The 15,578-nt window shown below is 35.9% G+C and overlaps 1 protein-coding gene across 3 annotated transcripts in view; it reads left to right on the top strand.

The window, feature by feature from the left end:
• Nucleotides 1-15,578, top strand: part of HDX (highly divergent homeobox) — a 217,587-nt gene that overhangs the window by 79,282 nt on the left and 122,727 nt on the right. For all 3 annotated transcript variants that reach the window (XM_027534472.1, XM_027534471.1, XM_027534473.1), the window contains exon 4: nt 5,555-5,608. In XM_027534472.1, the coding sequence (XP_027390273.1) occupies nt 5,555-5,608 (54 nt within the window). The remainder of the gene's footprint in view (nt 1-5,554; nt 5,609-15,578) is intronic.

Here is a 15,578-nt window from a genome sequence, read left to right as displayed (position 1 = left end):
AAAGTTATGCATTTCTAAGAATTTGTCCATTTCTTCCAAATTGTCCATTTTATTGTCATATAGTTGCTGATAGTAGTCTCTTATGATCCTTTGTATTTCTGTGTTGTCCGTTGTGATCAACATTTTCATTTCTAATTTTGTTGATTTGATTCTTCTCCCTTTGTTTCTTAATAAGTCCAGATAATGGTTTGGCTATTTTATTCATCTTCTCAAAGAATCAGCTTTTGGCTTTGTTGATTTTTGCTATGGTCTCTTTTGTTTCTTTTGCATTTATTTCTGCCTTATTTTTTAAGATTTCTTTCCTTCTACTAACCCTGGGGTTCTTCATTTCTTCTTTTTCTAGTTGTTTAGGTGTAGAGTTAGGTTATTTATTTGACTTTTTTCTTGTTTTTTGAAGTAATCTTGTATTGCTATGAACCTTCCCCTTAGCACTGCTTTTACTGAGTCCCACAGGTTTTGGATTGTTGTGTTTTCATTTTCATTCATTTCTATGTGTATTTTGATTTCTTTTTTGATTTTTTGGTTATTCAGAAGTGTGTTGCTTTGCCTCCATATGTTGGAACTTTTAATAGTTTTTTTTTTCTTTTTTCCTGTAGTTGACATCTGATCTTACTGCATTGTGATTAGAAACGAGCTTGGAATTATTTCAATTTTTTTGAATTTAGCAAGACTAGATTTGAGGCCCAGGATGTGATCTATCCTAGAGAAGATTCCGTGTGCACTTGAGAAAAAGGTGAAATTCCTTTTTTGGGGGTGAAATGTCCTATAGATATCAATTAGGTCTAACTGGTCCATTGTATCATTTAAAGTTTGTGTTTTCTTGTTAATTTTCTGTTTAGTTGATATATCCATAGGCATGAGTGTGATATTAAAGTCTCTGACTATTATTTTTGTGATTTTACTATTATTATTCTGGGATTTTACTAATAATTTTAATATTACTGTAAGTTTCCCCTTTCTTAATTGTTAGCATTTGCCTTACATGATGTGGTGTTCCTATGTTGGGTGCATATATTTTTATAATTGTGTATCTTCTTCTTGGGTTGATCCTTGATCATTATGAAGTGTCCTTTGTCTCTTTTCTCAGCCTTTATTTCAAAGTCTATTTTATATGATATGAGTATTGCTATTCCTGCTTTCTTTTGTCTCCATTTGCGTGAAATATCTTTTTTCCAGCCCTTCTCTTTCAGTCTGTAAGTGTCCCTTGTTTAGAGATGTGTCTCTTGTAAACAGCATATATAGGGGTCTTGTTTTTGTATACATTCAGTCAGTCTTTGTCTTTTGGTTGGAGCATTCAACCCATTTACATTATTGATGAATATTGATGAGTATGATCCAGTTGCCATTTACTTTTTTGGGGGTTCGAGTTTATACACCCTTTCTGTGTTTCATGTCTAGAGAAGATCCTTCAGCATTTGTTGAAGAGCTGGTTTGTTCCTGTGTTGGTGGAGAATGTGTTTGTTATGTCTTGCTCTGAAACTTTTTGGTTCTTGGGTGGAACTTGGTTTCAGTGTAGGTATAGAGGCTTTTGGATGAGCTTTTATCAATTGATGTTCCCTGGAGTCAGGAGTTCTCTGGTGTTCTTGGGTTTTGGATTTAAGCCTCCTGCTTCTGGTTTTCAGTCTTAATCTTACAGTAGCCTCAAGACTTCTCCATCCCTATAGGACTGATGATAAAACATCTCCTTTCAAAGACAATGGGCTGCCTTTCTTGGTGCCTGGTGTCCTCTGCCAGCATTCAGAAGTTGTTTTGTGGAATTTGCTCAGCATTCAAATGATCTTTCAATGAATTTCTGGGGGAGAAAGTGGTCTCCCCATCCTGTTCCTCCACCATCTTAGGACCGCTATCTTGTAGTTTTTTTCCTAATCTCATAACACTGTGATGAGAAAACATGCTTGATATGTTTTCAATTTTCTTTAATTTGCCAAAGTTTGCCTTGTGGTCCAGCATGTGCTCATTCCTTGAGAATGTTCCGTGGGCACTTGAAAAGAATGCATAGTCTGCTGCTTTTGGGTGGAATGCTCAACAATTATTAAGTCCATCCAGTCTAAAGTGTCATTTAGGCCTATGTTTCCTTATTAGTTTTTTGTGTGGATGATCTGTCCATTGATGAAAGTGGGGAGTTGAAATCTCCCACTATTATTGTATTACTATTGATTTCTCCCTTTATTCTTGTTTGTATTTGCCTTACATTTTGAGGTGCTCCTATGTTGGGTGTATATATATATATTCATAATTTTTATATCTTCTTGAGTTGAACACTTGATCATCATGTAATGTCCTTCTTTGTCTCTAAGTCTATTTTTTTAAATCTATTTTGTCTGATATGAGTATTGCTACTCCAGCTTTTTTTTGATTTTCATTTTCATGGAATACCTTCTCCTGTCCCCTTACTTTGTCTGTAAGTGTCCCTAGGTCTGAGGTGGGTCTCTTGTAGACAGCATATATATGTGTCTTATTTTTGTATCCACCCAACCAGTCTATGTTTTTTGGTTAGTTGGTGCATTTAATCCATTTACATTTAAGGTAATTATTGATATGTATTACCTTATTACCATTTTCTTAATTGCTTTCGGTTTATTTTTTGTAGGTTTTTGCCTTCTATTGTGTTTCCTGCCTAAACAGGTTCCTTTGGTATTTGTTGTATAACTGATTTGCTGGTGCTGAATTCTCTTAACTTTTGCTTGTCTGGAAAGCTTTTGATTTCTCCACCATATCTGAATGTGAGTCTTGCTGGGTAGAGTATTTTTGATTGTAGGCTTTCTTTCCCCTTTCATAATTTTAAATATATCATGACATTCCCTTATGGTTTATAGAGTTTCTCTTCAGAAATTACCTGATAACCTTATGGCAGTTCCCTTGTATATTATTTGTTGTTTTTCCCTTGTTACTTTTAATATTTTATCTTTGTCTTTAATTTTTGTCAGTTTGATTACTATATGTCCTGGTGTGTTCCTCCTTTGGTTTATCCTGCCTGGGACTCTGCAATTCCTGGACTTGGTTGATTTTTTCCTTTCCCATGTTAGGGAAATTTTCAGCTATTATCTCATGAAATATTTTCTCTGTCCTTTCTCTCTCTTTTCTCCTTCTGGAATCCCTAAAATGCAAATGCTGGTGTGCTTAATGTGGTTCCAGAGGTCTCTTAGTCTGTTTCTATTTATTTTCATTCTTTTCTTCTATATTCTATTTTGCAGCAGTGATTTCCACCATTCTGTCTTCCAAGTAACTTATCTGTTCTTCTGCCTTTTATGGATTCATTCTAGTGTATTATTTTTTTTCTGTGTGTTTGTTCTTTAGGTCGTCTAGGTCTTGGTAACCATTTCTTGAATCTCCTCTGTTATTTTTCCTAGATCCTGGATCATCTTCACTATCATCATTCTGAACTCTTTTTCTGGAAGGTTGCCAATTTCCAGTTCCTTTAGTTGTTTTTCTTGTATTTTATCTTGTTCCTTCATCTGGGATATAATCATCTGCCTTCTTATTCTGATTAACTTTGTGTGACTATGATTTTCATTATGGAGGCTGTGAGACTGTAGTTCTTACTTCTTCTGTCTGCCCTCTAGTGAATCTACATTTTGTATTCTTAAATGTATAATAAGGTCCATATTTCAAGAAATTCAATTACCTTGTTTATTATATATATCATTTGTTTCACATTAATTTTTGAGTTCAGTTCAGTTCAGTTGCTCAGTCATGTCCGACTCTTTGTGACCCCATGAACTGCAGCACACCAGGCCTCCCTGTCCATCACCAACTCCTGGAGTTCACCCAAACTCATGTCCATTGAGTCAGTGATGCCATCCAACCATCTCATCCTCTGTCATCCCCTTTTCCTCCGGCCTTCAATCTTTCCCAACATCAGGGTCTTTTCAAATGAGTCAGCTCTTCACATCAGATGGCCAAAATATTGGAGTTCCAGCTTCAACATTAGTCCTTCCAATGAACACCCAAGACTGATCTCCTTTAGAGTGGACTGGTTGGACCTCCTTGCAGTCCAAGGGACTCTCAACAGTCTTCTCCAACACCACAGTACAAAAGCATCGATTCTTTGGCACTCAGCTTTCTTCACAGTCCAACTCTCACATCCATACATGACCATAGGAAAAACCATAGCCTTGACTAGGCGGACCTTTGTTGACAAAGTAATGTCTCTGCTTTTTAATATGCTGTCTAGGTTTGTCAATAACTTTCCTCCCTTTTGAGTAGTTACTAGTTTATGAAGGAGGTATAACTCATTTGGTTTAACATATTTTCTCTAGCAACTTAACGTAATGAGTTTTAAAATATCCTCAGTTATAGGTAAACTTAGATATACATATATCCAGTTGGATATCTCTATTTTTTTCAAGAGTATATTATATGACTATTTTAGCAGATTTACCCCCTTCATTGAGTCTAGCAATCAATTTACTTTGCAAACATTGTATCTTACACCAAGTATTAGTAATAGGATAGGAAGATGTAACTTTTGAAGTATTTTTCTGTAGAAATTTTTAATTCTCAATTAACCATTAAAAATCAATTATTCAAACTTTCTCATGCCCTCAAACATTTGAGTTAATTGCTATTATACTTTAATGGGATTTTTAACTTGAGTAAAAGTTTTCCTTACAAGTATTATTTGGAGTTTATATAATTTTTAACTGGTTCTTAGCATATTAATGTATTTTAAAGTCAAAATGGCAAGTCTGATAGTCAGGGACAGTAATCATTTACCTGGAATTTCAATAATATCACTTTACAATTTACCTTGACTTTTTGAGCATCACTTCTTATAAATAAGCATAATACAGATTCATTGACCATTGCTGAATATAATTTATCAAAAACAAAAAGTGTTTTATTGAATATCACATTCCTTCACCACTACCACTTAGAAAGGCTGATTTGTCAGTCTCTTGAGAGCCATATGTTTGGGAGGGAAGGAGAGTGCAAGTGGAGAGTTTTGAGTACTCCCCAATCCTTGTATGTCTTAGGAAAAGGTGTGGTTAAGTATAGGCTAACCAGCGTCATTGCTCTCAGAAACACTTTGGTCTCTGGAATCACTCCCCAGAATCCTATGAGAGTAGCATCTATCTCCTTATGTGGCAATGCTGATGTAATATGGTTTTACTAGCTATTCACCTTAGTAGTTTCTACTTAAAAAGGGCCTTGCAGTTATGTAAGATGAATAAATGTAGAAAGGCAAAATATAGTACAATGACTGTAGATAATTATTTGATGATTGTAACTCATTTATTTCACAGAGCAATGAAGTTTTATTATTATAATAATTTTATTGTCCATAGATTTCCAAACCATATTTCCAGGCCTAAAAAACATCCTCAAAATTTTCTTGAATTTTCAGAGGAACTACACTGCTTTTTGAATTTTGCCATGAAGGAAGGCCTTTTAAAGCTCTTGCTTTCAATAAGGTAACAGCATTTGTCCACATAGGGGATATGCTCTGAATGCAGACCTATCTTGACATCTTGTGTGAATTCTTTGGTATTGATCAGCATTCCAAATAGTATCAATGCATACCTCACTGAGATTCCATTTGTTGTTTCCACAGATTTCAGGAAACCTTACTGTGCCTTGGATTACAGGGTGTTCTAGAAAAAGAGCAGTAAGTAATCTTTCATTTAAAGCAGCAAATGGGTTTCCCCCATCTCATTAGTAGGAATGCCATTGAGAAAATTGTCATGATATTTGAAAAGTTGGCAATACTGAGCCTCAATTAGTTAATTAATCCTAATCTCAAAAGACATATTTTGAAATCATAATATTTATATAAACTAAAAAGGTAACCTTAAATAAAAGACAGTAATTAACACATTGTATAAACTTTAAGCAGTGTTTTCAGTTTTAAAAAGTTAAAGATATTTCATAAAATATCATAATTTTTATACATCTAATAAGACCAGTTAATTTTATCATAGAATTGAATCATGATTCATATAAACATCTCAATCAAAGTTAAATAAATTACATACTATGTAAATTACATACTAAATAAATTACATACTATATATTTGTGTATTTCAGTATTTAGAAGTGGTGAGTAACTAATAATTTAACAGTATTGTTCTCTGGCTTTCTGCTACAACTGTTATGATTCTTATTATACTAATCTAACATAATTTCATTAAAATTGTGTTTTCCTAAAGAATCTCATTCATTTGGTCTGTGTAGCAACTATAAATCTAACAGGCAGGAGATTTTGATGTAACTTTTCCTTAGAAGGGAAAGTATTAAAAGATTTCAGCAGTTTAAAAAAAAAACAACAATAATGTGAGTAGACTTTTCGAAAAATATCTCAAGTTATTGCATGGTAAATAGCTTTGAAACAATGGAAAAGAACTGAGAGTGCAGAAATAGTTGTTATATTTATAGGGAACTGATTTTATAAAAAATGTTAAGACAATTCATTGTGGAAGGGAAAGATGTCTGTTTAATGAATGGTACTTGGACAGTTGGACATACACACACACAAAAATACTTTAAAATAGATTAGAGACCTAAATGGAAGAGCTATACCAATAACATTTTATGAAAACAATAAGAGAAAATATTTGAGACTAAGAGTTAGGTAAAGATTTCTTAGATACTAAGTCAACAGTGCAATCCATAAAATTGAAAAATGAATAAATTGGGTCTCAACAAAATTCAAAACCTTAACACTTTGAAAGATACCATGAAGAAAATGAAAAGACGAGCAACAGCCTAGAAGGAAATATTTGCAAATCACTTATCCATTAATGTACTTTTATCCAGCATATACAAAACACTTACAAGGACAAATGATCTGATTACAAATGAACAAAAGATATGAGCCTGATATTTCAACAAAACTGATACATGAACATTCAATAAATATGTGAACAGCTGCTCAAAATTATGCATCATTCAGGAAATGCATATTAAAACCAACATGAGGTATTTCTCACTCTCTAGAATAAGAATTATTGGCAAAGATATGGAGATAAAGGAACAATCATACATTGATTGTGGGACTGTAAAATAGTACAGCCACTTTTGAAAACATTTTGACAGTTTTTTTTTAAAACTAAACATACACCTGCCCTATTATCCAACTATTCTGATAAGTCTTTGCCCAAGAGGAGTGATAGTACTTATCCTTATAAAAACTTTTACATGAATGTTTATAGCAGCTGCATTTATAGTAGCCTAAAAGTAGAAACAAGCTAAATGTTCATTAACAGGTGAACGGATAAAAAAATTTTGTTCATATAGGGGAATAGAAATCAACAATTAAAAAGTGAAATATTGACATGCACATCATATGATTGAATCTTAAAATAATCAGCTTGAGTGAAAGAAACCAGATTAAAAAAAAAGAATACATACTGTATGCTTCCATCTATATAAAATTATTGAAAATGCAAACTAATGACAGGAAGCAAGTCAGTGGTTACATGGTTATGTAAGCGGACAGAAGGTAGGGCAAATTGATTGAAAGAGGGCATTAGGAAACACTTAAGGGTATGATGGGTATGTTCACACAAGATTGTTTCTTGACGTATACACAAAGGAGAACATCAAATTGTACAATTTAAACATGTGTAATTTAGTTTTCATTAGTTATGCCTCAGCAAAACTTAAAAGGCTAAAAATTCAGTTACTGGAGAACTTGGGTATTTGAATCTACTTTTTCAATTGTAAATCTTGTGAAACTTATGTATAGGTCAATTTTGTATGATGAAAATTTAGCATTCAAACTGACATATGCTACAAGTATAAAATAGGTGATTTCAAAGATTTTGTAAAAATAATATATAAATGTCTAAATTTTATGCTAATTGCATGTTTAAATGATAAAATTTTGAATATACTGCGGTAAGGTATGTAATTAAAATTAATTTTACCAGGAGTTTTTCACTCTTTTAATGGAAGCCTATATATTTATCTCATATTCTATTTCTATTGTACTCCAGAAGTCTACAATGTGCCAGATATTGTGCTTGACCTTAGGGATACAATGATGAGAAAAGCCAGATATTTTCACTGCTCTTATGGAACTGATGTGGAGAAGGCTATGGCACCCCACTCCAGTACTCTTGCCTGGAAAATCCCATGGACGGAGGAGCCTGGTAGGCTGCAGACCATGGGGTCGAGAAGAGTTGGACACGACTGAGCAACTTCACTTTCACTTTTCCCGTTCACGCATTGGAGAAGGAAATGGCAACCCACTCCAGTGTTCTTGCCTGGAGAATTCCAGGGACGGGGGAGCCTGGTGGGCCGCCGTCTATGGGGTCGCACAGAGTCGAACACGACTGAAGCGACTTAGCAGCAGCAGCAGCATGGAACTGATGATCTAGATTTAATAGGAAGAGAGGTATTCATGAAATAATTACATAAATATAAAATACCACTGTGACAAACACCCATGTTGATCACTTTCTAGCTTGTCCTGGAAGCACACTTTATCCACACAATGAAATATAACCATCATCTGAAAATTCTTTGGCTTACTTCCAAGGAAAATTTACCACTGTCAGTGCCCCTCAATCAAACCGTAAGAATAAATCAGTAGTGAAATAAGCTATGTTTATTGCTTGTTGCAGCAAAGAAGAACACATAGCATAGAGAACCATGATTTATCTCAGTAAGAGGATGGTAGAAATACCTAACTGGAAGATTTGGACTTTGGCTGGGTAATTTAGGGGAGGGTATAATGAAGTGAGCATTTGCTCTAAATTGGATGTTTTGAGAGTGCTAAGTCTCTTCAGTCGTGTTTGATTCTTTGTGACCCTATGGACTATTACCTGCCAGCCTCCTCTCCCCATGGGGTTTTCCAGGCAAGAACACTGGAGTGGGTTGCGTTTTCTTCTCCAGGTGATCTCAACCCAGGGATCGAGCCTGTGTCTCTTACATCTCCTGCAATGGCAAGCAAGTTCTTTACCACTATTGCCACCTGGAAAGTCCCAGGAGGGGCAATTCAGTGATAGGGTATTTAGAATGTGGCATTGCAACCTTGGTTTTGTCTGTTGAGACAAAATTATGAAGTAGCCTTGTTTTATTTCCTGTTATCATGGTCTCTGTTGACTATGATGCCTACCCCATTTCTTCTAAGGGATTCTTGTCCACAGTAGTAAATATAATGGTCATCTGAGTTAAATTCACCCATTCCAGTCCATTTTAGTTTGCTGATTCCTAAAATGTTAATGTTCACTCTTGCCATCACCTGTTTGACCACTTCCAATTTGCCTTGATTCATGGACCTAACATTCCAGGCTCTTATGCATTATTGCTCTTTAGAAGATCAGACTTTACTTCTATCACCAGTCACATCCATAATTGGGTGTTGTTTTTGCTTTGGCTCTGTCACTTCAAAAAGGACAGAAATGGTATGGATCTAACAGAAGCAGAAGATATTAATAAAAGGTGGCAAGAATACACAGAAGACCTATACAAAAAAGATCTTCATGACCCAGATAACCACGATGGTTTTATCACTCACCTAGAGCCAGAAATCTTGGAATGAGAAGTCAAGTGGGCCTTAGGAAACATCACCACAAATAAAGCTAGTGAGGGTGATGAAATTCCAGTTGAGCTATTTCAAATCCTAAAAGATGATGCTATAAAAGTGCTGCACTCACTATGCCAGCAAATTTGGAAAACTCAGCAGTGGCCATATGATTGGAAAAGGTCAGTTTCCATTCCAATCCCAAGGAAAGACAATGCCAAAGAATGCTCAAACTACTGCACAGTTGCACTCATCTCACACACTAGTAAAGCAATGCTCAAAATTCTCCAAGGGAGGCTTCAACAGTACATGAACTATGAACTTCCAGATGTTCAAGCTGGATTTACAAAAGGCAGAGGAACCAGAGATCAAATTGCCAACTTCCATTGGATCATTGAAAAAGGACGAGAGTTCCAGAAAAACATCTACTTCTGCTTTATTGACTATGCCAAAGCCTTTGACTGTGTGGATCACCAAAAACTGGAAAGTTCTGAAAGAGATGGGAATAGCAGACCAACTGACGTGCCTCTGGAGAAATCTGTATGCAGGTCAGGAAGTAACAGCTACAACTGGACATGGAACAACAGACTGGTTCCAAATAGGAAAAAGAGTATGTCAAGGCTGCATATTGTCACCCTGCTTATTTAACTTATATGCAGAATACATCATGAGAAACGCTGGGCTGGATGAAGCACAAATTGGAATCAAAATTGGTGGGAAAAATATCAACATCAGATACTCAGATGACACCACCCTTATGGCAGAAAGTGAAGATGAACTAAAGAGCCTCTTGCTGAAAGTGAAAGAGGAGAGTGAAAAAGGTGGCTTCAAACACAACATTCAGAAAACTAAGATCATTGCATCTAGTCCCATCATTTCATGGCAAATAGATGGGGAAACAGTGGAACCATTGGCGGACTTTATCTTTTTGGGCTCCAAAATCACTGCAGATGGTGACTGCAGCCATGAAATTAAAAGACACTTTCTCCTTGGAAGAACAGTTACGACCAAACTAGACAGCATATTAAAGAGCAGAGACATTACTTTGCCAACAAAGGTCCATCTAGTCAAAGCTATGGTTTTTCCAGTAGTCATGTATGGATGTGAGTGTTGGATTATAAAGAAAGCTGAGTGCTGAAAAATTGATACTTTTAAACTGTGGTGTTGGAGGAGATTTTTGAGAGTCCCTTGGACTGCAAGGAGGTTCAACCAGTCCATCATAAAGGAAATCAGTCCTGAATATTCATTGGAAGGACTGATGTTGAAGCTGAAGCTCCTAATGCAAAGAACTGACTCATTTGAAGAGACTCTGATGCTGGTAAAGATTGAAGGCAGGAGGAGAAGGGGACTATAGAAGATGAGATGTTTGGATGGCATCACTGACTCAATAACATGAGTAAACTCCGGGAGTTGGTGATGGACTTGGAAGCCTGGTGTGCTGCAGTCCATGGGGTAGCAAAGATTCAGACATGACTGAGCAATTGAAATTACCGTGGTCTGTGAGCAATCTTGTTTTAGATTGTAGTCTGTGAAATTAAACAGTGTGTTCAACAAGAGAACAAAATGGTCCAACCCTGAGTGTCAATCTAGCATATAATGTTGTAGTCTAGCTGAATATCAGTTCAATTTTGAATGACATGGTTTTTTCTATCTTACTAGTATACATCTTGACATTATGCACACTGTGCTTGACGTTCTATTCATATTAGTTATTGTCCATGTACACCTTCTTGAAAAGTCTTAGTGAACCTGATTGTTAAATGGATGGTTTCTATCAATAAATGTCCAAGAAGGTAAACAGAAAGCTTACCAAAAGAATTTAATTGTATAAACTGTTTAGACATGTTTTAGAGGATTTAAAAAAGCAAAAATGAAACTGAAGCAACAAGAGTGTTAATTCAGGAAGTAGCTATCACCCCTTGGGCTAGGAAAACAAAAAGTAGTTTCTATTTTCAGAAACTATAAAATTACAGAAAAGGTTTGCTGATATGGGACTGATTTCTGAGTTTGGTACACTGCCAGCTAGTAGTGGTACCTTTTGTGTTACAATGAGGTTGATTCTGATAGTGCACAAAAAGAAGAACCGACTGCTACTATTACTAACAGCCAATGCCAGGATGGAAAGTTGTTCTTTGGGTGATACTGATAGGAATAGAAAGCAAAACAGAAAGGATCATCTTCCTTCTTCAGTCATCTAGTCTCCTTGTACTGTTCTCTATTGGCAGAATCTCATTCAAAGACATTTTGTTGTTGTTCAGTCACTGTCATGTCCAACTCTTTGTGACCCCACGACTGCAGTACATGAGGCTTCCCTGTCCTTCACTATCTCCTGAAGTTTGCTGAAATTCATATCCATTGAGTCAGTCAATTTCATCTGTTCAAAGACATTCAGTAAAGCAGAAATGTGGTTTGCAGAGTTTCATCAAAAACATTGTATAGAACAGTGTGTTTGGAACTGAGAAAATGTAGCTTAATTACCAATACAGAAGAAACGAGCAATTTTCGTTTGCTTTAGTTTTTTGGAAAACCAAACTGTATGAGTATATGTGGAGTACATGTGGAATGAAAGTTGGTCTATATAAATTATGAAGTTGTTAGTGACTTTTTGAAATCTCAATACTGTCTCTTTGACTTTTGAAAACTACAAATTGTTCTGATTGTTCTTATTATAACAAACCATGCATGTTAATATTACTCATATTAGGTTGTGGCTCTTCAATAGTAAAAATAATACTAGCATATGTATAGTATAGGGCTTCCTTGATGGCTGAGATGATAAATAATCTGCCTGCAATGCAGGAGACCCAGATTCAATCCCTTGTTTGGGAAGATTCCCATAGCAACCCACTTCAGTATTCTTGCCTGGAGAATTCTTTAGACAGAGTAGCCTTGGTGGGCTATAGTCCAAGGGATCACAAAGAGTCAGACTCGACTGAGTGACTAACACACACATGTACTGTATTTTAGAGTTTTAAGCAGGGGTCTCCATCCCCTGGGCCACAGATCAGTGGTTCATGGCCTCTTAGAAACCAGACTGCACAACAGGAGGTGAGCAGCAGACAAAACTGAAACCACTCCCCTTCATTCCCAAACTGTGGAAAAGTTGTCTTCTATGACACAGGTTCCTGGTGCCTAAAAGATTGGGGATTGTTGGTTTAAAGGCATTTTACTTTGATGGTCTCATTCTGATCCTCCCCACAATGCACAGATGCAGATAGGACAGGCATTGCTATTTAGACTTTATAGATGAAAATAAATTCAGGATGTTATTTGACTGCTGTCTCTATGGCCCAATCTGTTAGCACCTTCAGCTGTTAACCAAAAGGTTGGTGGTTCGAGCCCACCCAGGGGCTCTTTTCAAGTTACTTGAAAAGACTATGAATATATCTAGTAGAAGTTTGAATTTGGATTAGAACTCAAGTCTTTTTTGACTTGTAGTCCCGCTATCTTTAGTATTTTGCCTCATAGTAGTGTCAGGAAAGGGGAAAATCTACTGTTTATTTTAAACAGAAATCCTCAGCTTTTTGTTTCTTGTTTTGTTTTTGAGCAAGAACACCTTCTTAGTTTTCTTTCTTTGGAGTCTCAACATGCCTGGAACAAAACAAAGTCTGAGCTAAAAGGAAAGTGGAAGGATGAATGTGGTTAATTATCTCTTTCAGTCAATTTTGGAAATATATGGAAATACAACCTTTTAAGTAAGTCATTGCAAATGGGTTCTAATGGTAACTCTATTCTCTTCAGCCCCTGCAATGAAGGGAAAACCAGGAGAAAGCAGTCAGTAATATGAAGACCCATCCAGTCAATATGTGTTTCTCAGCCTTGCCTGATCATAAGAATCATTGGAGCTCATATGTTGGGGGTGATGGCTTGTTAAAAATAAATGTCTGGATACTACCCAGTATATTCCTAATCAGAAGCTCTAGAGGAAGACCTGGAAGTAGTATTAATAAATGGCCCAGTTATTCTTATGATGAGCCAAGGTTGTTAAACACTGTCCTGATTCTAGTGGTTGGGGTACACTGATCAGACTCCATTGTCTAGCAAAAATTGAACCATATTATGAAAATTAATTCCATGAAACTTATTTTTAAATTTTATACATGAAATTTATTTTTAAAAACATCATAAAATTATGATACTAATTAAAATTCAGGACTAGGGGGTTTTTTTTACTTCTTGCATATTACATCCTTATATATACGCTTTCTTCTACAAAGCAAAAACTGATTTTCTAGGACACATGGACTGTAAGGATATCCCATTTACTTTATCATACATTAAGCACACAGTAGCAACAAAATCGGAGAAGGAAATGGTAACCCACTCCAGTGTTCTTTCCTGGGGAATTGCAGGGATGGGGGAGCCTGGTGGGCTGCCGTCTATGGGGTCGCACAGATTTGGACACGACTGAAGCGACTTAGCAGCAGCAGCAGCAGAATAATAATATTATTATAAATAATAATTTATTTATAATAATTTATAATTATGTCAATAATTATAATAATTTATAATAATGTCAATAACTATCAATGCTAATATTAATGAAAAAGTTAATTTTTTTCACATGCCCTTCTCATTTCCCCTATATTTTCTATAAATTTATTTTTAATTGATTAATAATTGCTTTACAATATTGGTTTGATTTCTGTAATAATACATCAATGTAAATTAACCATAGGTGAATCTCCCTTCCCTGTCCCACCCTTTCCCACCCCTCTAGGTTATTACAAAGCCCCAGTTTGAGTTTCCTGAGTCATACAGCAAATTTCCTTTGGCTATCTATTTACATATATTAGTGTTTATGCTTCCATGCTACTCTCTCCATTCAATTCACCATCTCCCTCTTCTCCCACACCCTTGTCCATAGTCTGTTCTGTATGTCTGGGTCTCCATTGCTGCTCTGTGAATAGGTTCTTCAGTATCATCTTTCTAGATTCCATATATATGGATTAATATATGATATTTGTTTTTCCCTCTTTGGCTTTCTTTGCTCTCATTAATAGGCTCTTGGTTCATCCACCTCATTAGAAGTGACTCAAATGTACTCCTTTTATGACTTTGTAAGATCGGATATACCAAAGGAACATGTCATGCAAAGATGGGCTCGATAAGGGACAGAAATGGTATGGACCTAACAGAAGCAGAAGATATTAAGAAGAGATGACAAGAATACACAGAAGAACTGTACAAAAAAGATCCTCACGACCCAGATAATCACGATGGTGTGATGACTCACCTAGAGCCAGGCATCCTGCAATGTGAAGTCAAGTGGGCCTTAGAAAGCATCACTACAAACAAAGCTAGTGGAGGTATTAGAATTCCAGTTGAGCTATTCCATTTCCTGAAAGATGATGCTGTGAAAATGATGCACTCATGTGTTTGTTAGCCATCTGTATGTCTTCTTTGGAGAAATGTCTATTTAGTTCTTTGGCCCATTTTTGATTGGGTCGTTTATTTTTCTGGAGTTGAGCTGTAGGAGTTGCTTGTATATTTTTGAGATTAGTTGTTTGTCGGATGCTTCATTTGCTATTATTTTCTCCCATTCTGAAGGCTGTCTTTTCACCTTGCTAATAGTTTCCTTTGATGTGCAGAAGCTTTTAAGGTTAATTAGGTCCCATTTGTTTATTTTTGCTTTTATTTCCAATATTCTGGGAGGTGGGTCATAGAGGATCCTGCTGTGATGTATGTCGGAGAGTGTTTTGCCTATGTTCTCCTCTAGGAGTTTTATAGTTTCTGGTCTTACGTTTAGATCTTTAATCCATTTTGAGTTTATTTTTGTGTATGGTGTTAGAAAGTGGTCCAGTTTCATTCTTTTACAAGTGGTTGACCAGATTTCCCAGCACCACTTGTTAAAGAGATTGTCTTTAATCCATTGTATATTCTTGCCTCCTTTGTCGAAGATAAGGTGTCCATATGTGCGTGGATTTATCTCTGGGCTTTCTATTTTATTCCATTGATCAATATTTCTGTCTTTGTGCCAGTACCATACTGTCTTGATAACTGTGGCTTTGTAGTACAGCCTGAAGTCAGGTAGGTTGATTCCTCCAGTTCCATTCTTCTTTCTCAAGATCGCTTTGGCTATTCGAGGTTTTTTGTATTTCCATACAAA

Source organism: Bos indicus x Bos taurus, chromosome X (assembly GCF_003369695.1).
Source record: "Bos indicus x Bos taurus breed Angus x Brahman F1 hybrid chromosome X, Bos_hybrid_MaternalHap_v2.0, whole genome shotgun sequence".
Taxonomy (NCBI): Eukaryota; Metazoa; Chordata; class Mammalia; order Artiodactyla; family Bovidae; genus Bos; species Bos indicus x Bos taurus.
This window is presented reverse-complemented; position numbering and strand designations above follow the sequence as displayed.